Source organism: Trichomycterus rosablanca, chromosome 19, assembly GCF_030014385.1.
Source record: "Trichomycterus rosablanca isolate fTriRos1 chromosome 19, fTriRos1.hap1, whole genome shotgun sequence".
Classification (NCBI taxonomy): domain Eukaryota; kingdom Metazoa; phylum Chordata; class Actinopteri; order Siluriformes; family Trichomycteridae; genus Trichomycterus; species Trichomycterus rosablanca.
In genome coordinates, this window is record NC_086006.1 from 4482095 (window position 1) to 4508256 (window position 26162).

Genomic DNA, 26162 nt, shown 5'->3' on the forward strand with positions numbered 1-26162 from the left:
AAATGGAAAAAAAGTATTTACAAGTATAAGTCTGTTAACCAACTTTATGCATGGCTCAGACTCTATCCCATGAGCCAAAGGTCTTGCAGGAGGGACTGTGCCAGTTGGACAGCATCCTGTCTGCTCTGGAGCCACTCCATCGGCCCATCGAAGAGCCCGGTGGCTCGGTTCTACTAAGAGAACTGGCCAACGCCGGTCATGTCACAGATGCCACGCTGTCTGCCCGTGCTACACCTCTACTGCACGCGCTTACCGCCGCGCATGCGTACATCCTCATGTTCGTCCACACCTGCAGAGTCGGCCAGGTAAGACTTATTTATTTAATGGATGGTTTGTCTTTATTGCTGAGTCAAGTATGCTTTTCTAACAATGTCCTTCTGTCCCTCCTCAGAGTGAGATTCGGGCTATTTCAGTGAACCAGTGGGGCTCCCAGCTGGGGCTGAGTGTACTCAATAAATTGAGTCAGCTCTACTGCTCTTTAGTGTGGGAGAGCACTGTGCTCTTATCCCTCTGCACACCCAACAGGTCAGCACCGCTCTCCATTTACACTGAGCAAGAACTTCTGCTAAACCCCATTTCAGTATTTGGAACTGTAGCTGGAATTACAGTGGAGTCTCGCCAGTGTGGTTTTGAAAATCGAAACCAATTTTTACAACAGGGAGAACCTGTTTGATAAACGGCTTAGGTTAATAAATTATATAAAGCTGAGTCAGCTCCAACACTGTGGTCAGTTGTTCTGCAATGTGAATGTGATGCATGATTTTCAGTTAATGACTAGTCAAAATTAGTCAATCAGTCTGGTTGAAATTTGACCCAGTTTGCTGCTGATGAACTTTTTAAACCCCAGATATCAAGACATAGTTTATATGACGTAGACAGAAGCAAAGCATAGACATGGCAGAGAGAAACTGAGTTACATTTTTACATTACCCACTTTAAATCTTGCTTGGCATTGTAAAAAAAAAAAATGCAGCATGGCAACTTGAGATACCAAGTTTCCTAGTCCTGGAATTGCTTTTTGTGGCTTCGTAGTTCTTTAGTATGATTTGATTCACCCATAGTATAATAAAACAGTGAAGTTTAATAAAGACACTTTATTTTTTAGCTGGGTTTTTATCTTCTCACGTCTCCAAATGACGACCATTGCAGAGCTTCATGTTTTTAAACTTGAATATATTTCATAAAATCACTGCATGTGAATAAACCGCCTGTACTGTGTACTGTTTTTGAGCTCACCACTCAGTGGCACAGCCAACAGCAAGTGGTTTTGTGGCAGATCATGTGGAAGGATCTTGTCCTAAGTCATTGAAATGTGGATGTTTAAGCAAGAGTTCCAGAATGGTCTAAAATTCCTTATTACTGTTTAGCAAGTCAGATTAGAACACACAGGAACCTGTTTATTAATGGGTTGCATACTAATAATAAATTATAATAATTTATCATATTTTTTGACTTATAAAACTTTGGATTAGAGTTATAAACAACTTTTATCCTTGGGTCTAGTATGTGCAGTGTAGTTTTTGTTTTCGGTCCACTGGCTGCTGGTTTTAGCTTTTTCTTGCTTGTTTATTTGCAGTCTCCCTCCTGGCTGTGAGTTTGGCCAGGCTGACATGCAAAAACTGGTGCCTAAGGAAGAAAAACCATCCAGCAGCAGTGCAACCAGCGGAGGCCGGAGAACCGGTAAAAAAACACAGCATCACGGTGATTCAGCATATTACCTCCCCTTATAAACCTTTAAATCTGTCTGTACTGTCCTTTCCCTTTGCCTCAAAATCTTAGCTCATCTTTTGCATGACTTGCTTTTTATTTCTAGCTTTTTTTCCCCTTTTGATTCCTATGTTTTACTCGTTGGTACTTGGTTAAATATTTGCTTTTTTTTCCAGCTGAGGCAGAGGCTCTGTCTGTGGCAGTAGATCCCTCTGCCCAAGGTCTTCTGGAGGGCATAGGGCTGGATGGAGACTCCCTCGCTCCAATGGAGACAGATGAGCCCACAACCACTGATCCAAAGGCCAAATCCAAACTCACTCCTGCCATGGCAACACGCATCAAGCAGATCAAACCTCTGCTGTCTGGTTAGTCCCAGATTTTATTTTGTGTTTTTTGTTTTCTGTTTGGCCAGCATGTTCTTTTGATTCACTCTTGTGGTAGACAGTGGTAGCCTACTTGGTAGAGCTTTGGGCTATCAGTTGAAAGGTTGAGAGTTTGGATTCCCAGCTCTGCCATGCAGCCACTGTTGGGCCCTTGAGCAAGGCCCTTAAACAAGGCCCTTAAACCTCTCAGCCCCAGGAACGCAATACAATGGCTGAGCCTGCGCTCTGAGCCCAGCTTCCAAACAAACTGAGATATGTGAAGAAAGAATTTAGTTGTACTGTACATCTGTATATGTATAAATGGTAAATAAAGGCGTTCTATTCTATACTTTTAGTTAGTATGCAAGCACAGTAGTGCAGTTATATTCAAAATCATATTGTCTCATATTAAACACAATGCAGTGCTACTGTTATTGTTTGTATAAGTATAAGTACTATATATGTAATATTTGTAGCACTAAAGTAAGCCATAACATACCAGCATTTTTCAGAAGTGGCAATGCAGACTTGAACATGCTTATCTGTGACTGTAGAATGTAATTAAAAATATAAATTGTTTAAGTAAAAAAGACTATAAAAGTTTTCATTGTTCCAGTAATATTCAGACAGCCCTAGTAAGCAATCGGTCTGTTTCCCTCTTTGCAGCATCTTCTCGTTTGGGCAGGGCTCTGGCTGAGCTGTTTGGTTTGCTGGTGAAGCTTTGTGTGGGTTCGCCTGTCCGTCAACGCCGGTCCCACCACACCACAAACACGGGCACCGCTCCGACTCCAGCTGCCCGTGCCACTGCTTCTTCACTTACCAAACTGCTCACCAAAGGCTTGAGCTGGCAGCCACCTCCGTATACTCCCACTCCTCGCTTCAGGTACACTACCAAAACAGCCACGTCTTATTCCTGTTGTTGAGTTGTTTGGTTTTCTCTATTTTTGCTTATTTGTTACACTAAATTGTTTCAAATGCTCTTGTTGCATAATACAGTTACCCAGATATTTGATCTGATGTTTTGGTAGAGATCAGGATTTATGCTTTGTAAATTATGGCAAGTTGGCCAAACTCTGGGGTTACCAAGCTTTCCAAAATCTCACACACTACCACCACATTTGATTTCTGTGATAGGGATCTATCTGTGGAATGCTGTTAGCTTTATTTCTCTTGACTAGCAGTGGTTTTTGTTTTTTAACTCTCCCAGTGATAAATTTTTTCTCAGGCTTTTACTAACAGTAATGAATGCTGATTGTATCTGGCGTAAAAGACTGGCAGATCACTAGATTTTGTTAGATGTTGGAGTCCCAAAACCTTAATATCTGTCTTTATTAAATTACATTATTTGAAATGTTGTTGTTTTGTTTAAAGATTTGAAACAATTAACCCTGACAAATATATGCAAAAATGTAAGCAATTAGAATTGCTGCATTGTAAAAAAAAAAACCCTGGTTTGTCTGGTTCTGTTCAGGCTGACGTTTTTTATCTGTTCTGTGGGCTTCACCTCGCCCATGCTTTTTGACGAGAGAAAGTACCCGTACCACCTGATGCTGCAGAAGTTCTTCTGCTCTGGAGGCCACGACGCACTGTTTGAGTAAGTTCATCTAGGTGTTCTTCCCAACATCTTTCCAAAAAAAAGTCTTGCTATATTTTCTTTTTCTTGGGGATTTCCAGCTTAGCTCTTGTTTGTCTTGAAATGCTGAACAAACCATTTTCATCATAGATCAACACGTTTCTCTAGCAAGACACAAGCTGTTTAAGCAGACCACAGTAACACTGGCTCAACATTATAATTGCAGTTTCTTGAGTTGGCTGGTAATAAAACTGATCAGTGATCACTAATGTCCTTGATGGTGACACTAGTTCAAAAATTGATCAGGGAAACCAGAAGAAATACTAATCTATACAAAGCAAAACTGTATGAGTAAGGACATAAATGTTATGACCTTATTAGTTGGACATTTATTTGGATAAGCAGTTTATTAATTCTTAAAATTGCTGTTTACATTTTATAAGCTAAAGCTACCGATAAGAAACCAGTGTAGCATGTGAGAAAAGGTTGATACATATTGTATGAGCTTCATTCATGTTTTATTATGTATATAATGTCCACTCTTCTCCTCAGGACCTTCAACTGGGCGTTGTCCATGGGTGGAAAGGTGCCAGTGTCTGAGGGTCTGGAGCATTCTGAACTGCCTGATGGAACTGGCGAGTTCTTGGATGCCTGGCTCATGCTGGTGGAAAAGATGGTAAACCCTAGCACCGTGCTGGATTCTCCACATTCATTACCTGCCAAAGTGCCTGGAGCAGCAACCACCACGCCCCAGTTTAGTGCCCTGCGGTTCCTTATAGTCACCCAGAAAGTAAGAATCATTTTTAAGTGCTTATTACATTTGTGTTGGTAAAATTTGGGGGTAATTTTGACCAACACCCAGTTTGACAAATTTTTCTTAAGCTAGCTTAAATGTAAATAAACCAAGTTGTTGTTTTTATTGCTGCAATATTATATTATAGTTATACAGCAGACTGTTAATTGTTGGACTGTACTTTACACACAGGCTGCCTTCAGCTGCATCCGCAGCCTTTGGAACCGCAAACCGTTAAAGGTGTACGGTGGACGCATGGCTGAGTCCATGCTGGCCATCCTCTGCCACATCCTGCGTGGTGAACCCGTCATCCAGGAGCGCCTGGCAAAGGAGAGAGAAGGCACAACTCGCACTGATGAGGATAGTACTGCTGGAGCAGGAAGCACTCCTGCGGGGTCAGGAACAGGTGGAGCAGTTGTCGAAGGCACCTCTGGATCTGGTGTTAGTGCTGCCCCAGCACCCACAGATGACAGCAGTGGCTCTACAGCTCGAAGGGAACCACAGGTTAACCAGTCTCAGCTTACACAGGTAACAGGTTTATTTTAGGCTCGCTAAATGACATTTCTGGTGTAGGGTTGTATTGTTTTTTACCGCTATTCTTACTGGATCTTCTTTGTACAGCTTATTGACATGGGTTTTACCAGAGAGCATGCAATGGAGGCGTTGCTCAACACCACCACGATGGAGCAGGCCACGGAGTACCTGCTAACCCATCCACCACCGCTGCTTAGTGCTGCCGTTAGGGTAAGATGTCATTATTTTAATGTTTGCTGTTCATTTACACAAATGCAGACAAACACAACCAGACACCCAAGGGTTCTGATTAGTAATTGTGGCTTGTGTCGCTGAAGGAATTTACCATGTCTGAGGAGGACCAGATGATGAGGGCCATTGCCATGTCTCTGGGTCAGGAAGTCAGCATGGAGCAGCGCTCAGACTCTCCTGAGGTGGGCCTTGTTAAATCTCTTCTCCTTTAGGGATGGTTGTTGTCACTGCTGGCTTTATTAACACTTGGACAGTTCAGAATAACACTTATTACTGGCTGTGTTGCATGTTCTAATGCCAGTGTACCTGTCTTATGTAACAAGGACACAGTGTCATTAATGCAAAGCACCACTGTAAGTGGTCTTGACATAAAAGAATTAATACAGGGCTCCTGTATTAGTGGAGGAACTTCTGCCTGTCGGTTATTAATCGTGCATAATTTTCATGTCGGATTATACAATGGTTCTTTACAAATGATAGGTACACAATGTAAGAAAGCTGTTTGCACTATTAATCAGCAAATCAGGTTGTGTACACAAGTCTCTGGATGAAACACGAGTAAACAGATGTATAAGAGTTTGTAGTCCATACATGTCCATAGTGTATTTTTGTTTTTTTAACTGTGCTTGATAATGTACTGTTAGCAATGAAGTTAGTATAATGAAATAATTCTTGATAAACTTCATCATCCCTTGTTGTCGTTCTCTTGGTGAAATTTCCATAAGCATCACAGCATCATTTATGCTGCTGGATTGTTATCAGTGTCAGAGTAAATCAGCCACCTGTAAGCATGTCTTAAAGTACTACTTTCCAAAAATGATCAAACTGTTGACGTTCAGAGACTTTTTTTGGTCACTGGCAGCAAAATATGTTACTAAACAGGTTGTTAGGGTGCATTACATCTAAAAAAGATTTCCTGGAAGGAGTTGATCAGGTGTGTAAACACTACCTCTCATCTACAATTCAGTTGAATGAATCTATGAGTGTTTTCTGATTTATTTGAGGGGTCATTTCATGACTGAACCTGTGCTATGTTTGAACTTAATGCAAAATAGTGTTTTGATTCATTGAGTCATTCTTATTTGTTTTCATCTCAGGAGGCAGCACGCAGGCGTGAAGAGGAGGAGAGGAGAGCACGAGAGCGTGCTGAGGAAGAAGAGGCTCGGTGTCTGGAGCGGTTTCTGGAGGCTGAGCCCTTGGATAGCACTGAGCTTCATGCCTTCACTGACACCATGTTGCCAGGCTGCTTCCACCTTCTGGACGAGCTGCCCGATACAGTTTATCGCCTTTGTGACCTTCTTATGACTGCCATTAAACGAAACGGTCCCGAGTACAGGGACCTTATTCTGCGCCAGGTCGTCAACCAGGTCAGTCATAATATATGATATAAAATTACAATAAGTACACTTTTCTCAGGGTGTCTTGGGTATTATCAGTATTATAATGCTGCTGAATTTCATTGGTACTTACATGAAAGCTTCAGTTAATTTGCTCAAAATTGATCTCAAATTGCTTACTAATAAACTTTCCTACGGTTTTATAAGTGGTAGCACTTGTCCTCATCTTTGTGCTTCTGTGCTAGGTTTGGGAGGCTGCTGACGTGCTCATAAAGGCTGCCGTTCCACTCACCACCAGTGACACGAAGACAGTGTCCGAGTGGACCAGACAGATGGCAACGTTGCCCCAGGCCTCCAACCTGGCCACACGCATTCTCCTACTTACTCTGCTATTTGAGGTACATGCTCCAGCCATTTTTAAGTGTTTATTACTACTGTTTGACTTTCTGAACTGCGTACTTTGTTTAGTGCTGCCTAACAAGCCTGTTGGTATCTCACAGTATCTGTTAATGGTCCTGTTTCGCTCTAGGAACTTAAGCTGTCATGTGCAAGGATCGTGGAGAGCAGCGGAGTTCTGTCTGTGCTAATTAAGCTGTTGGAGGTGGTTCAGCCCTGCCTGCAAGCTGCCAAAGAGCAGAAAGACATCCAAACACCCAAGTAAGTGCCAGCCGTCAAGTTCCTGTGGCTGGTCATGAATAGAAGGATGCGTATAACAAGAGAGATTAGCTGCCAGCTTGGCGCCTCCTAGCAGAAGATGGCTCAATTAAATGCTTGCACATGATTTGTATTATTCCATAATGATTTGATCTTTTTGCAGGTGGATCACGCCAGTGCTTTTGCTAATTGACTTTTATGAAAAAATGGCTGTTTCTTCTAAACGAAGAGCCCAGATGAACAAGGTTTGAGCTGATAAACTGCTGTTTATTTTTATTATTTTTGAGTATTTTGGTTTTGATTCAGCATCACACAAATGAAAACTTTCTTGACCATTAGTACCTGCAGCCCAATGGAAATAACTGGCGCTGGTTTGATGATCGTTCAGGCCGCTGGTGCAGCTACAGTGCCAGTAACAACAGCACCATAGACTCAGCCTGGAGGGCAGGCGAGACCAGTGTTCGCTTCACTGCGGGCCGTAGGAGATACACCGTACAGTTCAACACCATGGTGCAGGTAAGCTTTAATAAATCTGAAATAAGTAATTATTCATGGGTTGACTACATATGACCTACCAGTGAACATTGATTTTATAGCAGTAAAAGTGTAGTAGGACACATTCATTTTCTATTGAAACTAAGCAATTTTATTGCACTCTCTAAAAACACCAAAATGTTTGACTTGGTCATCCCATAATTTGCATACTGGATCATCTGCTAGCTAAATTTGGTCCTGTCAAGCTATTATGATGTATTTATACTTTTACTGCAGACTGCTGTGCGCTAACAGGGATTTTAATGGCAATTTAAATTCTTGTTTCTGCTTTTAAGGCTCATTAAGCATGACACTGACCAAATTGACTTTTTAGAACTACCTGCCTATTTAAATAAAAAACATTAGGAGCTACAGAAGCAGCTACAGAGGGAGAAATATGTTGGGTATAATACCGATCCAATTCGATATGCTTATCAGACCTACATAGGATGGATCGGGTCGGCTTAGTTGATAGTATAGCACATTGTTTCTCAATCCTGTAACTAAAGTTCTCTTTTTTTTGTACTTGTTATTGATTTTATGACTTTTTAACACAATATGAACCAAACTGGCTTTTCACAGTCACTTGCTGATTTAATTAATCTCATCCTTTGCTGAGGTGTGTGTACTGTAATAGACAGGAGACAGGTACTGCCTGGATTACTTTAGTTACAGGATTGAGATGCGCTGATGAAGTATAATCAGGAAAAATGTGTATTTAAGCATTTTCTGTCATTTTCTGGCATTTTAAATAACAGTAATAACGGGTTTTTAATCATTACGATGTTAGTTTTCTGTTTATAACATCCATTCTGACCTCCGATAAGGTAAATGAGGAGACAGGAAACCGGCGCCCCGTGATGCTAACGGTGCAGCGAGTGTCTCGTGCTCCCAAACCCAACAAATCCGGCAGCGCTGCCGACTCTGAGCGAGAGGAGGAGCAGAAAGCCAAGACCGAGGAGACTCCAGCTGACTCAGGTCAGGAAAAGTCCAGAACTCCTGCCTTTCACTCCACATGCTGAATTTCAGTTGTATGTAATGATACTGCTTTTGCTTATTCATCACTATTTTAAATTTTTGTGCTGGTTTAGACCCCAGTTCTGTTGCCGTGGAGATGGCCCCACCCAAGGAGGAAGCGGAGCAGAAGGAGTCGTCCTCGTCTGCTCCCACTCCTTCTCAGGATGCCAGCGCCGGAAGCATTGTTGTTCAGGGCCTGACTGAGGAGATGACGACCGTTCTGATCCGAGCGTGTGTCAGCATGATCAGTGTGCCTGTGGACCCGGACACGCTGCACGCCACACTGCGTCTGTGCCTGCGCCTCACACGCGTCCATCATTATGCCGTGATGTTTGCTGAACTCAAGAGCACACGCATGATCCTGACACTGACGCAGAGCTCCGGCTTCAACGGCTTCACACCGCTCGTCACGCTGCTCTTCCGCCACATCATCGAAGATCCAGCTACGCTTCGTCACACCATGGAGAAGGTGTCTTTCTCAAAACCCTATTTTTTTCCTTTGGCTCGGTTTATGTGATGCCTTACGCACACTCATCGTTTTGCAGTTATGTTAGTTTTCATCTTTTTATTAGGTTATATAATAGGGTGATACGGCAGTAAAATCCGAGAAGACGGATTCAAGGAAGAAAAAGAAACACAGAAATAATATATCACACACGCACATGTATATACATACCTACATCTATCTGTGTATTCACCAAACTTTCAACACCCTTCTGCCCCCCCCCATTTGACTTTATAAGCTACCCTCCCCCCCTCAAGCTTAGCTCTCTTAGCCTTATTGGACCTGTATATGGTTCCAAAGCTGTTCATGACAACATAGCTATATCATAAACACCCAGTATTGGTAAATAAGGCACCATTTGAAAGCTTAGACAGCCTAATTTTAGCCATAATTTAGCCTTTATTACAAGTTATCTTAAAAACAAAAATATATAATCTGAAGTATTCATTAAAGCATTTGTTTGTGTTGCAAAACAAATGCCTGAGGTAATCGAGTCACTATTACCCTTACACATAACAGAGAAACACAAAACCAGTGTTGCTGCTTTCCTTGACTTCTGTTTTTCAAAACGAGACCAAATTTATATCCGTGTGTGGTTTCATTAGAAAATAATCTGCTATTTAGTTTTAAGTGTGTATAAATCTCAGATGGCTTCCAACAAATGTTCTCCTCCGTTGTCCAAATATTTCTGGCTTCAGACTCTTTGGAGAAATTTCCAGCCTTTCCCAGCTAAAAGCTGATGCACTCATTTGTTTTTGTACAGTTGTAGTAAGTGGCTGGTAAGTGTGTTTGAACTAAATGAACTAAATTACTCAATCAATACAAATAACATAAAATGCAGCATGTAACAAACCAGACAGCCATTACATTTTAAAATAATAAGATGAACTATTTTGGTCATTACTTTTACTATAGAAAGGATTTAGCTTTATTGTACTTTGCCCTTTACTTAACTGGCTTACCTGAACTGGAATTCTCTGAATTGTTTGTGTCTCAGGTGGTGCGTTCTGCAGTAACCAGTGGAGCAGGCAGTACCACGTCTGGTGTGGTTTCGGGTAGTTTAGGCTCACGGGAGATCAACTACATTCTGCGTGTGCTTGGGCCAGCAGCCTGCCGTAACCCTGAGGTCTTCACAGAGACCGCCAATAGCTGTGTTCGGATCGCCCTCCCTGCCCCAAGAGGTGCTGGAACAGGTAAAAAGCTTTTTAAAGGATTAAATTACAGATGAAAATACCTGAGCCTGAAAATACAGATCGTCTTCTGTGTTTTTGCCACACTCTTAATGAGACGTTTGTTTGAGCTGCTGTTTAGCTATTGAATGCTTAGGAGCATTACATAATATTATATAATTATGCATAAACATATGCTCATTGGTTAAGGTGCTGGACTAGTGATCAGAAGGTCCCTGGTTCTCAACTGCCAAGTTGCCACTGTTGGGCCCATGAGCAAAGCCCTTAACTCTCTGTTGCATTATATACAGTCACATTTGTAAGCTGCTTTTGATAACAGCGTCTGTTAATTGCCAGTGGGAATGTAATGGAAATGTAATTTAAATGCAGGCTATAACAACCCAGTTCACTACAACAGATGTGAGCACATGTAACATTAAATGTGTTTTTCTGTGCATATTTGTAGATGATGAATTTTATTATATGGCTGTATTATCTAACTGTATTACACACTAGTGCCAATCACTTTATTTTAAGTGTTTTTACTATGTTTTTCAGCTTCAGATGATGAGTTTGAGAACTTCAGAATTAAGGGTCCCAATGCAGTGCAGTTGGTAAAGACTACACCTTTAAAGCTGTCCCCACTGCCACAAATCCCAGAGACCATTAGAGAGGTCATTTATGACATGCTTAATGCCCTAGCAGCGTACCACGCTCCTGAAGAAGGTAAGATTGGTACTTGGTCTAAATTTATCCAACCTTACCAGTTTTTGGTTTTAAGTTGAACTTATTTACATTTATATTTTGTTCCTGTAGCAGAGAAAGCAGAGGAGCGACTGGTGGCTGTGCCTGGCAGTCAGGATCTCTGTCAGATCCTGCAGGATGTCGGTGATGACGTGTACCAACAGTATAGACTTACTCGACAAGGCAGCGACTTTGACTCTCAGTCCGCCTTTCATATAAATGTAAGTCTGTTAACTTGAAATATCAGTGGTCTGGTTTGATTTGGTTCTGATTTGTTTAATTATAATCTGTCAATTCAGCAAATTAGACTTTAATTCAGTTTTTCACATTGAAAGACTGTAGCTGCGAAATGAAGTGCTACGTTTAGCAGTGCACTCGTTATAGTTTTGTTTAATGTTACCCAACCCATCTATAAACTTAAATTAAGGCAGAGAGAAAAAGCTCTAGCTAAATGCTTTCCAGTCAGCTGGAAGGCTGAAGAAGTTGGTGTTAATGTTGAAGCGCTGTGCTTTTTTTTAGGCTTTATGGGCTTTAAAATGACATTCAAGGGTCACAGCAATGTAGCGATGGATTTTAGCTAACTGTGACACAATAATGGGCCATTTCTGGCTAAAATCTGACTACTAATCTATTGATTTGTCTGGCAGCTATTCTAATTTGTTTATGGCTGAAAGTCTGATGTGATTGTAAAGAGTTTAATTTGATGTAATTTTGTTGTTAATTGTGGAAAAACATTAATTTAGACTTTTCCAAGTATTTGGCCTGGATACGGTAGACTTTATTCCCCTGAAGTGCTAATTGTGGTGTTTTCTCAGACTCAGGTGTTTGCTGCTGATGGTGCAGTTGCAGAATCCTCCCAGTCGGGCACCCCTCAGGGAGAGGGTAAGAACTTAATGTTCTCACATAAATATACAGTTCTCTTTAAAATCAACGCTTTGCCTTGTCTTTTTAGCTACTTTGTCTGTTCTCTCCTTCACTACGGTCTTCTCATTTAACTAATTAAACAATTTTTTTTATCTCCTGATAGCGTCTACTCCTGAGGAAATGCGGGAAGAGAAGAAAGAACAGGAGGGAGAAAAGGGAGGGTCCTCAGAGGAGAGCAAGGCAGCAAAAGCCAAAGCCAGCAAGCCCCTGATGCCCACCTCCACTATTTTGCGACTGTTGGCGGAACTGGTGCGCTCATACGTGGGCATTGCCACGCTCATTGCCAACTACACCTATACAGCAGGCCAGTCTGAACTCATTAAAGAGGTGGGCAATACACCAAGTCAATGACTTATTTATATTTTGAGCTTTAGTTTGCTGTAAAATGTATTTCTTTGCACTGATGATGATTTGTATGTTTTCAGGACTGTAGTGTGCTGGCCTTTGTGTTGGATCACTTGCTCCCTCACACACACAACTCCGAGGACAAGGACACCCCTGCCCTGGCACGCCTCTTCCTGGCCAGTCTGGCAGCAGCTGGCACTGGTACAGAGGCTCAAGTGACCCTGGTGAACGAGGTCAAAGCTGCTTTGAGCAGAGCTCTGGCCATGGCAGAGGGCACAGAGAAACATGCTCGGTAAGTATCTCTGCAGGTGGACCAGTGACCACTATAGCACTGAAATAATTGTTTTTTTTTTTCTCCTAAATGTACATGCATTCATTATGCATTAAGGTGCTTTTTTTTGGCTTTCTGCAGATTGCAGGCAGTTATGTGCATAATCAGCACCATCATGGAGTCATGCCCCTCCACCTCCAGCTTCTACAGCACTGCTGCTGCCAAGACCCAGCACAACGGCATGAACAACATCATTCGACTCTTCCTGAAAAAAGGCCTGGTTAATGATCTGGCCCGTGTGCCTCACAGCCTCGATCTCTCTAGGTACTTATACACTGAGGTTCAAAATAGTCAACAACCTACTGAGTGAATGAATGATTCCTCTTGGCTGTGGGGGCATCACAGTGGATCATATGTCCCCTAATTTTGATTTGGCACAGTTTTTACTTGGAGTTCTCTTCCTGGGCTTAGGACCTGCATTCAGGATGCCCTGATATGTGCCTCTCAATGGTTTGGTTTACATAATGCCATGAGCTTTTTAATCAGTGTATTTTATTAGCTCAGCACACCATCAAATTGAAGTTGAATTGAACTGAATCTATTATTCAGCCATGATAAAAGCCATAGCAGCTGACATGGCGTTATGAATTAAACATTATTAAACGTTATTAAACGTTTCACATTGCATGTTCTGTATGAAGAGTAAATAATGGGAATTTGGGTAAAGAGTAAATAGGGAAATGTTCTGATACACCTAATGCTTTTCCAGAGCTTCTAGTTCTATCCATTACTATTTAACTCAGTTGGTTGTTTTTTGTGTGTTTTTTCTTCCCCAGCCCCAACATGGCAAACACTGTAAACGCTGCCCTCAAACCTCTGGAGACGCTCTCACGGATTGTCAACCAGCCCAGCAGCCTGTTTGGTGGGAAAGGAAGCTCTAGCAAGAACAAGGCCGAACATGATACTGTGGGCACAGCCAGAGACAACAACAGTAACACACAGGGCCAAGGTAGCTGAATTTTGTCAGGACTGCTATACATGTTTTCTGTAGCAGTTTAATCCCCAGTAAAGAAAAGGATGGGTATGGTTGGGTAGGATGGCTGTAATGCTTTTAACTGTGTGTACAGGAGAGGCAGGGGAAGCAGAGCCAGTGGAAAATCGTCACAGAGGACAGGCCACGGATGGTGATCTGATGGACGGAGAGGCAGAAGGGGACACGGTGGTCATCGCAGGCCAGCCGGAGGTGCTCAGCACCCAGGCTATGCAAGTATGCAGAGTTTTGTTATACAGCTGTGGATCAGATTGGATTTAAATCAGATGTGTTGTACATAATGATGCATGTTGATGATTGATTTCTATCATATAGGTGGAAAATGAGCTGGTTGATTTGATTGATGAACTTCTGGACAGAGATCCTGGGACCGTGAATAGCACCATCATTGGTAAGCCATGCAGATGTGTCATTGTAGAGTAAACTAATGTGTCTAGCTGCACGGTTCTTACTAGCGAGCTTGTTTTAACATCAGTTGGACGTTCTGGAGATGAAGAATCTCAAGAGGATGTGCTAATGGATGAAGCGCCTTCGAACATGAGTCAAGCCTCCACTCTGCAGGCCAACAGAGAAGGTAGGATGGAGTTTCTATCATACAGTGAACTTCTTCACCTTCTTGTTATTGCAGAAGTAATGCGGTCAAGCTTCTATCCTAGTGAGAGTGCCTGCTGATAAAGAACACGCTTTTATTGTGCTATAGCTTCAACGTAGGAGTTAAATAGTTCAGGCTTTTGTGAAACAATGAGAATCAGATTCTCTTTGTCATGTCTGTGCTTCACTTCTTTCTACGTCATATAAACAATATGACCTAGTTTGCCACTACCAGCGAGACAAAGTTCAATCTGACTGAACTTTGAGCACAGCGCCAAACGGTAAAAACTGAGTGCACAGTACAGTAAGCTAAACCGCCTCACTGCATAGGAAACAATGGCACAGTCAGCACAAAAGCAGTTTTGCCACCTCAAATCATCCCAAAACTATTTTGCATGTACCTACTGGAACATGAACTGTTGAATTTATTGTGTGGATAATACAAACGTTTTAACTCTCTTCTGCAGACACACTGTTGGTGTAATAATTTCTGTTTTTGAACTAGCCTGTGCAAGAGATTCCATGGCATGACTGGGTTGGCTTTGGTAACCCAAAATCTAGCTCCCGTTTAGCTGCATTTAGGTGCACATAAAAAAGAAAATATGTATACCTGCAGTTTTATATTGTTTGCTTAAGAATTAAAAGGTAGTGCCGCTCAGGTGGCGCAGCGGTAAAAAGAAACGCACTGCAACCAGGGCTGGATTCTGAGAAGCGTGGTATCGAATCCAGCCTTGCTTTACCGGTTCGAAGCTGAGTGGCTATATGAGCAACGATTGGCCGGTTGCTCATGTGGGGGGTGGGACAAAGAACCGGATGTGGGTCTCTCTCTGTCAGAATGCGATCGCGTTCTCTGCCGGCTGATTGGAGGCGCTTACACAGAGATGGGAGGGGGTGCCCTTAGGGTGTGTCTCTCCGCATGCAACGCTAGGTGGCGCCAAACTCGTCAATGTGTGGGTGGCAAAGATGCATCTGGCTGCTGCTCGTGTTTCGGAGGGGATACGGGTTAGCTTCAATCACCTCCGTCAGGGCAGGGTTCGGCATAGACAGAGAGGAAGCACGATGCTAATTGAACAATTGGATGCGCTAGAAGGGGAGAAAAAGGGGTCAAAATTATAAAAAAAAGAAAAAAAAAAAAAAAAAAAAGAATTAAAAGGTAGTTTAAGAAAAGTAACACGGCAGTATTTAAATTTTATGTATTAAACCTTTTTGGCCACAAGCATTTCCTGGCCAGTGTGCCATATCGAGCAAAAGCAGCTCCCTGCATGTCCAACTGAGCCAATTCATGAGCGACTTGTTGTACAAACACAGGTTTAAACACTGCAACAGTGGAAGAACCTCTAATAATAATACTACAACAAACAAAATAATAATCAAATAATTCTGTTTTCCTTTAGACTCAATGAACATCCTTGAGCCTGAGGACGAAGAACACACCCAGGAGGAGGATTCCAGTGGAAGTAATGAAGATGAAGACAGTCAGGATGAGGAAGAGGAGGAGGAGGAAGAAGAGGAAGAGGATCCAGTATGAGTTTGGCAGACATTGGTCATTTTATTTTATTCTTTGTTTTTCCCTTCTTCTAAATATCAAACTCATTTAAGGATGATGATGAGGGAGATGAGGATGATGACGATGAAGGTTCAGAGATGGAGCTGGATGAAGATTTCCCAGATATTAATGCAGCCCCACATATACGATTCGAGAGATTTGATAGAGATGATGATCTCATTATAGAGTTTGACAATATGTTCTCCAATTCTGGTAAGCATTTTGATATTAGCATTGCTTATCTATTCTATTGGATCGATAAGTGTCAGGTCTCTTCATTTTGTGAATGTTTTTTGTGTATTTTTGCTTTTTAGCTGACATCCCTCCCTCCCCAGGAAACATTCCTAGTTCCCACCCTCTGATGGTCCGCCACGCTGACCACGGCTCACTTACCCTGGGAGGAACGGGAACCAGTAGCCGCTTGGCTCAGGGCATGGGCCGCAGCCAGCGCACCCTTCGCCAGCTCACGGCTAACACCGGTCACACCATCCATGTGCACTACCCAGGCAATCGCCAGCCCAACCCCCCACTCATTTTGCAGAGGTGAGTCAGGCCTTTGTTGTGCTTTGCTAGTATGTATTCCTTTAAATTGAGCAGCAAAGAATCAGATAGTCAAAAGCTTGCACAATCTAACCCAACCTTTGCTTAGTATCTGTTTAATTTGCTTTATCAGGCTTGATTGAGTTTACAGACAATAAGGGTTATATATTTTGACATTAGTCTTGTAGCTACAGTGCAGAACCTAAGAACACCTTAAACTAGCTGGCTACTGGATTAAATTTGAAGTTAATGTTTAACTTTTTTCTTAAACGATACTTTTGGTTAATATCGGTGCTGCTTTTCATGCATTAACCTCTGGTTACGTGACGCAGGTTACTAGGTCCAAGTGCAGCGGCGGACATCCTTCAGCTGTCCAGCTCTCTGCCCCTCCAGTCTCGTGGTCGTGCCCGCCTGTTGGTCGGCAACGAAGACGTGCACATCATCGCCCGCTCAGATGACGAGCTGCTGGATGACTTCTTTCACGAGCAGAGCAGCGCCGGTGGCCAGGCTGGTGAGTCGGAGCGAGATAATGACTGCCCTAAATTAAAACGTGCTCAACTGGTCTTTATTTATTCTCACTTTCTCTTCTGTGTGTTAGGCACCCTGTCGAGCATTCCTACCGCGTTGACTAGATGGACAGATGAGTGTAAAGTGCTGGATGCCGAAAGCATGCATGATTGTGTTGCAGGTAAGCGCTCTGATGTTTTTTCTTAGCTGCACTACAGCAGGGAAATCTGTTTATTATTTTTTACTATGGCACTGCAAGATCTTTGTGCTATACTGATGCTGAAAAGAAATATATTCACAAAGTAATATCAGTCAGCAAAGAATGGCCAGAATTCCTTCCACAATCTAAACCAATATACAATTAGTTGATGTTGATAACAAGTAATAGAAATCGGTCTCATTTACTGACACTAGTAAAAATTCTACTACTAGGAACATTGATGCACTGGGTACTTGGCTCATTGCTGCTGAAATTAACTAGAAAACTAAGGACCAGTTTGACAAAATTCTTAGAACCTGATAAAACAAATACGACTGCTAGTCTAACCTGATTCTTCCTTTGTGCATCAGTTGTCAAGGTGCCCATCTTACAGCACTTGGAGAGCCTGCGTGATGAGGAGCTGGAGGAGCGAAGGGAAAAAAGGAGGAGGCAGTTGGCCGAGGAGGAAGAGGCCAAGCAGAATGAGAGGAGCACCTCAGCTGGAGAGGAAAGCAGGGAGCAGACTCTGCAGGTTCGCTAGAGAAAATGATCTGATGATGTTGGCACAGTCGCTGCATCAATCGCAGTGATGATGCTGATCAGTTTTTAATAACTGCGAGGGCATGGGTGACAGCCAAGCTCACAAACCATTTAGGTCATATACATTACACAGCCAAGCTGGCTGAATTTAATTGTGCCTCCTCTTTCTCTCACAGGGTACCGCGATAGGAGCTGTAAATGGAGCTGGCGAGAACTCAGCAGGTACTATGATTACGGCTTGCTTTCCTTCATCTATGTAGGTCAGGTTTCTACTCAGGTTACTCGGTAATGATCTTATTAGATGTATTTTTTTTGTGCTGCACGGTCCTATCTGGAGGAAACCTTCAAATGATACCGAGCTAGTTCATTTAGCTGCCATAAGAGTTCTGCTGCATGCTGTGGGCTGAGGTAGTAGTTTGTATAGTTTTAGGATCACACCAGATCTGGGAGATAACTATACAGTCTACTGTCTTTCCCACGGCAACTGCCTGTCGACGGTATGGCCACCACGCTGCATGTCCGCAGTACTTTTGTTGATATAATACTATGTGCCAAGTAGAGGTGGGCAGGAAGGCAAAAAAATACTTTATAAATTTAGGTGTTGGTCTAAAAGAGCGCATCTAAGAAACACTTGACAAGGACTATAAACTGAACTATGAGAATTACCTACCTTTCCTGCCATTAATATGACCACTGTGTAAACATGGCATCTAAATAAGTACATAATTGAACTATATTTAGGCTTGCATAGGCCATATTTAAATATATTATACACACCAGCATCACAGTATGAACAATTTAAAATTTAAACTTGGACAGGTAGATTATTGTTTACCATACTAAATGATAATAACTTGTGGTCATGGCTAATCTGATCATCAGTATGGATAGCAGTGATGTACGGGTTAAAAAAGACCGTAATACAAATGGGCATGGGTCTTTATCGAACCATTTATACCCCTGTCTCTATTTCTGCTAGACAAATTTGGCAGGGTATTAGGTGACCCAGTGCCTTAGCTGTTGTGTAATGTGCAAAAGTGCTTCTCTATCCTATATATTTATATGCAATCTATTTTAAGCAGTCACACTGATTCTTTGCATTAATGTCAGTATTTATTTCTCCCCCTTAAAAAAAATTAATGAGTGAATGAAGATTCTGTTATTGAAATCTGAGTGTTACAGCAGCTCCAGTTAATAAAATAGAGTAGAATAAAATACAAATATTGACTATGTGAAATTCTGCCAGGTACTTCAGGTTCTATGCATTTAAAGGAAAATGATGTTGATGTTAACTAGGTTACTCAGGAAAGCATATTGTGATTGTAATCATTTTGTCATGTTGTCCAGCCTTATACAGTACATTTGGTTAAATGTGCAATAGTTGTCCTATTTCTGTCCTGATTGTATATTTTCTCCTTCCTATACCTAACTAGGTGAAGTTGTGATGGTGGCTACTTCTGGCTGTGCTGTGGTGAGGTAGTAAGTTGTGTTGTTGGGGATCAGGATAGCGTGGCCCTCACAGGAGATAACTATACAACTTACTGCCTTCCATATTGCAGCCCCTCATCCACAATTGTCTTGTTAATTTTATAATGACATTTATAATTAACATGTAATCTCTAGTTGTTCCACTCACACTCCTTCCTGTCTTTACTAGCGGAGGGAGAGCGGGCCCAGGGCGGTGTTACGTCCTGTCTGGATCCACCCCGCTCCTCCGAGGGCTTCCTTACAGCGCCCCCGTCAGGAGAAGCCACCCCGACCGCACCGCACGAACAAGCCCTCGTGTCATTGGAGACCGCCATCAGTCAGCAAGTTCATCAGCCAATAGCAGAACTCCTGCTGGCTGACTCGTGTGGCGATTCGCTCGGCGCGCTGGCAGCCGCTGTACCGCAGCTTTCTGCTCCTGATAGGCCAAACTGTGAAGCAGAGGCCTCCCAGATGGAATTATCTCCAGCCCCTGCCGCTGGGGACAGAGGAGGAGGAGCAGTGTTGGATACAGGCAGGGAAGGTGAGGCTGTAGACTTTTATTTCACTTAAACTCAAATTTAAGTCCCTAAACATTCATCTTGAGCTAAAAGTGTTTTCTGTTGGTCAGTTGTGATTCCTGCTCTGCCACAAACTAGTACCTGCTGAAACATGGGTGTCCACAGTCAAGCAGTCTATATTGTCAGGGGATTAAAGGCTGTCCCTCCCTGTTTGTGTGATCTCACACCAACAGCAAGATCTATGTCTATTTTTTGCAGTCCATGGAATTTTCCATTTGTGCAGTCAAACTAGCCCTGTTCATGTGAGCACAGAAAGCACCAGCTATAGTTAATCATAATTATTCATGTGAATTATTAATATTATTTGTGCTTGTGTGGTGCAGCAGTAAATTATGCTAGCCCCCTACTGCTGGGATCCAGGATTCAAATCCCAGGGTGTCTACATACAGACATTATTGAATAATCAGTTGAATAGTTGTACAATAATATTTTCATTTTAAGGTTTTACTACTGCTTTAAACAGCAGACACCAGTGACTTTTGGGCACACGCAGTTCCTTCTTTTCATTTTGCTTAGAATCTATTTTTGGCTTTTAAACTTGAGGTTAATTTGAAATGAATTTAAGATGGATGCAATCTTAATTATAATACTGTGCACGTTTTTGTAATATTTGCAGCATTCTAAACACTCTAATATTCTTTTTAAAGTTTCTCTCAGCCCAGATATAGCAGAGAGTTCTGAGCCTGTACCAGTGGGAGTATCTCAGCTAGAAGGATCCCCCATGGATACAAGCAGCCCAGCTTCAGCAACACAGGAGGAGCCCAGCTCAGTGCAGCCCGATCACATGTCTCAAGAACTGTCAGGAAGTGGTGACAGTGGGCTCACTGATCGGCAGACTGATGCAGATACAGGGTAAGTGCACACTAAAGTTTTTTATCCCCCCGAATGTCATTTAATATAACTACTGTGATCCATCTACTGTGAATTTAGTTTTGTCTTATACAGCAAGTCCTCAACTCACGAACCTTCAATGAATGTCCTGTCTATTTGTTTAAATAAGTGCAAATTTCTAAATTGTGCTGGAATTTGAACTTTGTTTTAGGGTTAATTCCTGTATCGGCCCCTTGGTGGCGTATCGGATCCCACGCTTTGATGGAAAATGGACGATGTGCGGGATATATAAACTGTATTTCATGTCCAAAAACCAGATTGTCCTGATAGGAAACTGTGTTAGTATACAGTGCAGTATGATGGGGGTCAGGGTTTTTTGTCTTAAGTGACCCAGATTTTGTCCATAATTTTTACCGCAACCCAGGCAACACTGCTTTTAAAACAAAATATACTTAATTAATAAAAATGGTGGCAATCTGGTCCTACTGTGGTTTACAATATATAATGTAAAACCTCCACAAGGGGGCATTCGTGTACACTTTCATTTTGTGTTTTGTACCTATAATAATTAATTTACTATTATTATTTTTCTCTGCAACCTATTTTTTTTGGCTTGCGACCCACTCAAGGGTAACTACAGTGCTGGATCACTACTGAACAAATTCAACTTGTGAATGAGCTCTCGGAATGGAGCTCATTAGTATGTAGAGAACTAACTGTACTTTTATTTCCTGTCACAAATGCTCTTGTCTGTCATGCGTTGCAATATGTTAACACATTAACAACATAACAATATGTTAATAAATATATATGACCATTTCTTACTTCTTTAGCTTAACGTCTGTGTCATCTCCTGGTGAGACCATGCCACGGAGTGACAGCGCCGATAGCCAGTCTCAGGCCATCCAAGAGGAGCCCCTTCCATCCACCAGCAATGTGGAGGAGGATCCACTGGCAGGTGTGTGTTTCACTGGAAGTGCTCTCTGTATTCATGCAATAAGAGCACCTGCTTTCCACTACATTTCAGTCTTTGGTTTGGCTCTGCTCTCATAGGCATCAGTCTGCCGGAAGGTGTGGATCCGTCTTTCCTAGCCGCTCTGCCTGAGGACATTCGTCGGGAGGTGTTGCAGAATCAACTGGGAATCAGACCGCCTTCTCGACCCACTGTGTCCACCACATTGTCCACACCAGCTGCCCCTGTGCTGAGTGGAGGGCCTGGTGTCACTGAGGTCAGCCCAGAGTTTCTGGCTGCACTACCACCAGCCATTCAGGAGGAGGTGAGCAAATGTCTCATTTTTATTACCGCATCTATGATAATGAGCCGTGTACCGGCTACTGTCGTTTTTGGCCTTTTTTTTTTAAACACACGTTTTTTGACCGGTCAGGTTTTGGCACAGCAGCGGGCCGAGCAGCAGCGTCGCGATCTATCCCAGCAGCCCCCTCAGGGAGACCAGCCGCTGGACCCGGTGACTTTTATCCAGACCCTGCCGTCTGAGCTGCGGCGCTCTGTTCTGGAGGACATGGAGGACAGCGTGCTGGCCGTTATGCCCCCTGACATAGCGGCTGAGGCAGCAGCACTGAGGAGGGAGCAGGAAGCCCGTCAGAGGCAGCTGATGCACGAGCGTCTGTTCGGCCACAGCTCGTCCTCCGCGCTTTCGGCCATCCTGCGTTCTCCTGCTTTCACCAGTCGTCTCGGGGGTAACCGAGGTGTACAGTATACACGTCTGGCTGTGTCCAGAACAGGAACCTTTCAGATGGGTGGCAATGCTAACCACAACCGGTAAGTGTATAGCCCTGATGATTACACAGGCTTTTGATTTTGGGGTCTAGCGGTCCGGGTCCTTTCTGTGGCGTTTGCATGTTCTCCCTGTGTTTGCGTGGGTTTCCTCTGGGAGCTCTGATTTCCTCCCACAGTCCAAAGACGTGCAAGTGAGGTGAATTGGAGATACAAAATTGTCCATGACTGTGTTTTTGATATTAAAGACTTGAAATGATTAATCTTGTGTAATGAGTAACTACCGTTCCTGTCATGAATGTAACCAAAGTGTGTAAAGCATGACGTTAAAATCCTAATAAATGCAATTTTCATATATAAAATTACTTAACTGTTTTAATGCTCTTGCACACAGGCCCTCCAGCTCGAATGTGGACTCCTTGCTGCGTTTACGGGGACGTCTCCTGTTGGACCACGAGGCGCTGTCGTGCCTCCTGGTGCTGCTGTTTGTGGACGAGCCCAAGCTGAACACAAGCAGACTGCACCGTGTGCTCAGGAATCTGTGCTACCACTCACAGACACGAGGCTGGGTCATCCGCAGCCTGCTCTCTATTCTCCAGCGCAGCAGCGAGAGCGAGCTCTGTCTGGAGACGGCTCGGCTGGACGAGTCCCGAGGCAAACGTGCACAGGGTTCTGGATCGTCGGGTTCCAGTAAGGGATCCAACTCTTCCTCGCAGTCTTCTGTTGCCTCGTCCTCCTCGTCCTCTTCTTTGGAACTGCTGAACAGAGTGGAGTCACGAAGCTCTAATCAGCTGTCGTGGCTGTCTGTCTCTATGGATGCGGCGCTGGGCTGCAGGACCAACATCTTTCAGATCCAGCGGGCCTCAGGAAGGAAGCACGCAGACAGACACTCGGCTGGAGGAGCTATGAGCTCAGCTGGGCTGGGGGGAGGAGTTTCAGGGACTGCAGGAGGAGTCAGTTGCTCAGGTGGAGGAGGGTCGACGGTGCACATTCATCCACAAGCTGCTCCTGTCGTCTGTCGGCACGTACTGGATACCCTTATTCAGCTGGCCAAGGTGATTGCTTTTGAATACTTTGTAGGGTTGGAATGATTGCTAAGAAACCACTAAAATAGGAGTACAATTTGAGTATAATTTTCTTTAAATGACCTATTATTTAACTGACTGCATTATTGAGCAATAACTTTGTTGGTTAGTCATCTAGTAACCCAAAAAATCAGCTTTATTTCTAAAAGAATTGCTTTGTCTTCTTGTTTGTTCAGGTTTTTCCCAGCCACTTCACCCAGCAGCGCTGTAAGGACCTGCAGTCGTCCTCTTCCTCCTCTGAGCTGGACTCTCGCCTGTGTGGCAGCTCTGTCCCCTCAGTCGGCGCAGGCTGCCGGGCAGGTGGAACCAGCCAGACCAATTCCTCTGGGACCCCCAGCACCCTCTCCTCTAGCCACAACTCTCTTAGCTCCTGTTCAGGCACGCCACAGTCTCTTGGCATCTCTACTGACTTCTGGGACCTTTTAGTCAAGCTGGACAACATGAATGTAAGCCGGAAAGGCAAAACCTCCATGAAGACTGTTCCTCTAGGGGCATCCGGTGAGGCCGAGGGGGCTCAGCTGAGCCTTGAGGCTTCTCCGCTGGGCCAGCTGATGAACATGCTGTCCCACCCCGTGATCCGTCGCAGCTCTCTACTCACTGAGAAGCTTCTCCGCCTGCTCTCGCTCATCTCCATCGCCCTACCCGACAACAAGGCTACCGAGGTGCCGGCCGGCCACCCTGTGCCTCAGGCGCCTTCTGCCGTCCCTGCCGCCTCCACGACTCAGACTACAGCCGGAGCAGTGGGAACGACAAGCAACCAGGCAACGGTGCCAGCAACGGTGCCCACACAGTCTCAACCAGCCACCACTGCTCCAGTACTGTCCACCACAGCTACTATAGCTACAAGCACCACAGCAGGTAGGAGTTTGCAACTGTTGGTTCATTAAGCAAGGTCATTAATCTCTAATCGCTTGTGTTGTATATGGTCACAGTTGTAAGTTGCTTTAGATAAACTCATCAGCTAAAGCCGTAAATGTGGCAGCGGAAGCTTAGTGGTTAAGGTACTGGATTAGTAATCAGAAGATCTATGGTTCAAGCCCCACTGCCATTACGCTGCTACTGTTGGGTTTTTGAGCAAGGGCCTCAACCCTTAATTGCACTTGAATTGGCTACAAAAGTAACTTAAAAAAAAAAACCTCTGCTACATGCCATAAATAATAATTTATAATATTTAAATGTCTTAAAGTCAGTAAATGGTAAAATTTCTAGGCGATTGAGCTGCAATCCTGAATGAACGGCACAGAACCCACTTACCATTGGTAAAGGGTCACAGTTTGTTTGTGTGTAAAATGTTGTTTGATAAATAGTAGACAACGTTTAATAATACCTTAAAGAGAGTTTCCCATTGTGTTTTCATCACTGCTGGATGTACTGTAGAACTGTATGCAATGCTATAATTCTTGCAACGGTTTAAGAGTAACAGAACAGTTGACATTCATTGTGGTATTTGTGCATTTTGACAGATCAAGATGTACAGTAAAGTCTTGTTATTGTTGTCTAATATAAATCTGTGATCCGTGATTCTACTTCCCCTGTAGTTAGGGCAGAGGGAGAAGTATTGGTCTCTAATCGTGTATTGGTACATTGGTGGACTGAGTAGCTGACATGCTGCTTGTAATACTTGTCCATGTTGTTGGTACATAGATGATTGGTCCTCACTTCTGCTACATTATGTAAAATGTATAAATAAAGTTCGGGGGGTCATACAGTGTCATTATTGATCACTGATGGCACTTCTGAGCAGCTGGGTACGCATGTACTCACGTTCAACCCAAAATAGTATGTCTCTCTGCTTTTTGCTCTGATAATGCTTACAGAGTAAATGTCTGGGTAAGCAAACTAGTTCTGAATTGCTTCAGATTAAAATGTATCACCACTCTGATAACGATGACTAACTGGGATGTGTATTGTGAGTTATGGAATAAATGAGATATGAAAACAACACAGTTGCTAAAGCAGCATGGTCTTTGCTGCATTGTTGTCCTAACTGATTGCATGTTTCACTGTTGTTGATGAAGGCAAACAGAAGGCAAGCGGGAGCAGCACAGACAGCGAGACTAAGCTGGCCTCCGCTGGACTCACAGAGAAACAGCTTCAGCTCTCGGTCGAGGTAAGTCACGTTTTACACACGTGCACATGCAATGTTAAAATTCTCAGCAGCATCAGTGAGATAATATGACCCGGGTTGTGTCTTGTGGACCAGGTGCTCACATCCCACTCGTGTTCAGAGGAGGGCTTGGAGGATGCAGCCAACATTCTCCTGCAGCTGTCCAGAGGAGACGGCCAGACCAGAGACACTGTGCTTAGACTGCTGCTCAGCGGGGCCCGCCACCTCGGCTACACGCTCTGCAAACAAATCGGTTTGTATTTGTAACATTAATTAGCTTTTTGTTATACTTCTGTTCTTTTTATTTAATTTTTTACTGCAACTGCTGTCAAAACATCAAAAAATGATCAAGGCCCATCACGTCTCATATTACATAAACTAAAAACCTGCTTGTAAAACTTCTTAATTGCTAAATTCCATAAATGTAATTACATGCTGTCGTCTTGTTTGCATGTTCAGGCACATTGCTGGCAGAGTTGCGGGAGTATAACCTGGAGCAACAGAAGAGGGTGCGAGCTGATGCCCAGTCTCCAGAGGCTGCTCATGAAGACCCCTCGCTCACTGCACGTCTCAAGGGCAAAATGACCAGCAGGTTAGCTAAGCTGGGGGCATTGGTAACAAGCATTATGGATTTACTTTAGAATGCATAATTGAGCAGTGTGTTTGTGCAGTGTGTTTATTTTAT

General features: G+C 43.4%; 1 protein-coding gene across 5 annotated transcripts in view; it reads left to right on the top strand.

Moving 5' to 3' along the window:
- Positions 1-26162, top strand: part of huwe1 (HECT, UBA and WWE domain containing E3 ubiquitin protein ligase 1) — a 51316-nt gene that overhangs the window by 16964 nt on the left and 8190 nt on the right. For 2 of the 5 annotated variants that reach the window (XM_063015520.1, XM_063015522.1), the window contains exons 25-69: positions 60-305; positions 392-525; positions 1577-1701; positions 1884-2072; positions 2736-2952; positions 3541-3663; positions 4195-4432; positions 4628-4963; positions 5057-5179; positions 5287-5382; positions 6298-6567; positions 6783-6935; positions 7067-7194; positions 7355-7436; positions 7531-7707; positions 8553-8703; positions 8817-9211; positions 10245-10440; positions 10975-11142; positions 11233-11381; positions 11976-12042; positions 12188-12411; positions 12510-12721; positions 12842-13024; positions 13537-13709; positions 13828-13967; positions 14067-14142; positions 14227-14325; positions 15737-15864; positions 15942-16101; positions 16203-16431; positions 16761-16939; positions 17027-17116; positions 17506-17666; positions 17851-17896; positions 19332-19682; positions 20367-20571; positions 21384-21508; positions 21604-21827; positions 21936-22330; positions 22680-23340; positions 23547-24228; positions 25389-25480; positions 25574-25730; positions 25937-26069. In XM_063015520.1, the coding sequence (XP_062871590.1) occupies positions 60-305; positions 392-525; positions 1577-1701; positions 1884-2072; positions 2736-2952; positions 3541-3663; positions 4195-4432; positions 4628-4963; positions 5057-5179; positions 5287-5382; positions 6298-6567; positions 6783-6935; positions 7067-7194; positions 7355-7436; positions 7531-7707; positions 8553-8703; positions 8817-9211; positions 10245-10440; positions 10975-11142; positions 11233-11381; positions 11976-12042; positions 12188-12411; positions 12510-12721; positions 12842-13024; positions 13537-13709; positions 13828-13967; positions 14067-14142; positions 14227-14325; positions 15737-15864; positions 15942-16101; positions 16203-16431; positions 16761-16939; positions 17027-17116; positions 17506-17666; positions 17851-17896; positions 19332-19682; positions 20367-20571; positions 21384-21508; positions 21604-21827; positions 21936-22330; positions 22680-23340; positions 23547-24228; positions 25389-25480; positions 25574-25730; positions 25937-26069 (8888 nt within the window). The remainder of the gene's footprint in view (positions 1-59; positions 306-391; positions 526-1576; positions 1702-1883; positions 2073-2735; positions 2953-3540; positions 3664-4194; positions 4433-4627; positions 4964-5056; positions 5180-5286; positions 5383-6297; positions 6568-6782; positions 6936-7066; positions 7195-7354; positions 7437-7530; positions 7708-8552; positions 8704-8816; positions 9212-10244; positions 10441-10974; positions 11143-11232; positions 11382-11975; positions 12043-12187; positions 12412-12509; positions 12722-12841; positions 13025-13536; positions 13710-13827; positions 13968-14066; positions 14143-14226; positions 14326-15736; positions 15865-15941; positions 16102-16202; positions 16432-16760; positions 16940-17026; positions 17117-17505; positions 17667-17850; positions 17897-19331; positions 19683-20366; positions 20572-21383; positions 21509-21603; positions 21828-21935; positions 22331-22679; positions 23341-23546; positions 24229-25388; positions 25481-25573; positions 25731-25936; positions 26070-26162) is intronic. The other 3 variants (XM_063015523.1, XM_063015524.1, XM_063015521.1) reach the window with 2 other exon arrangements.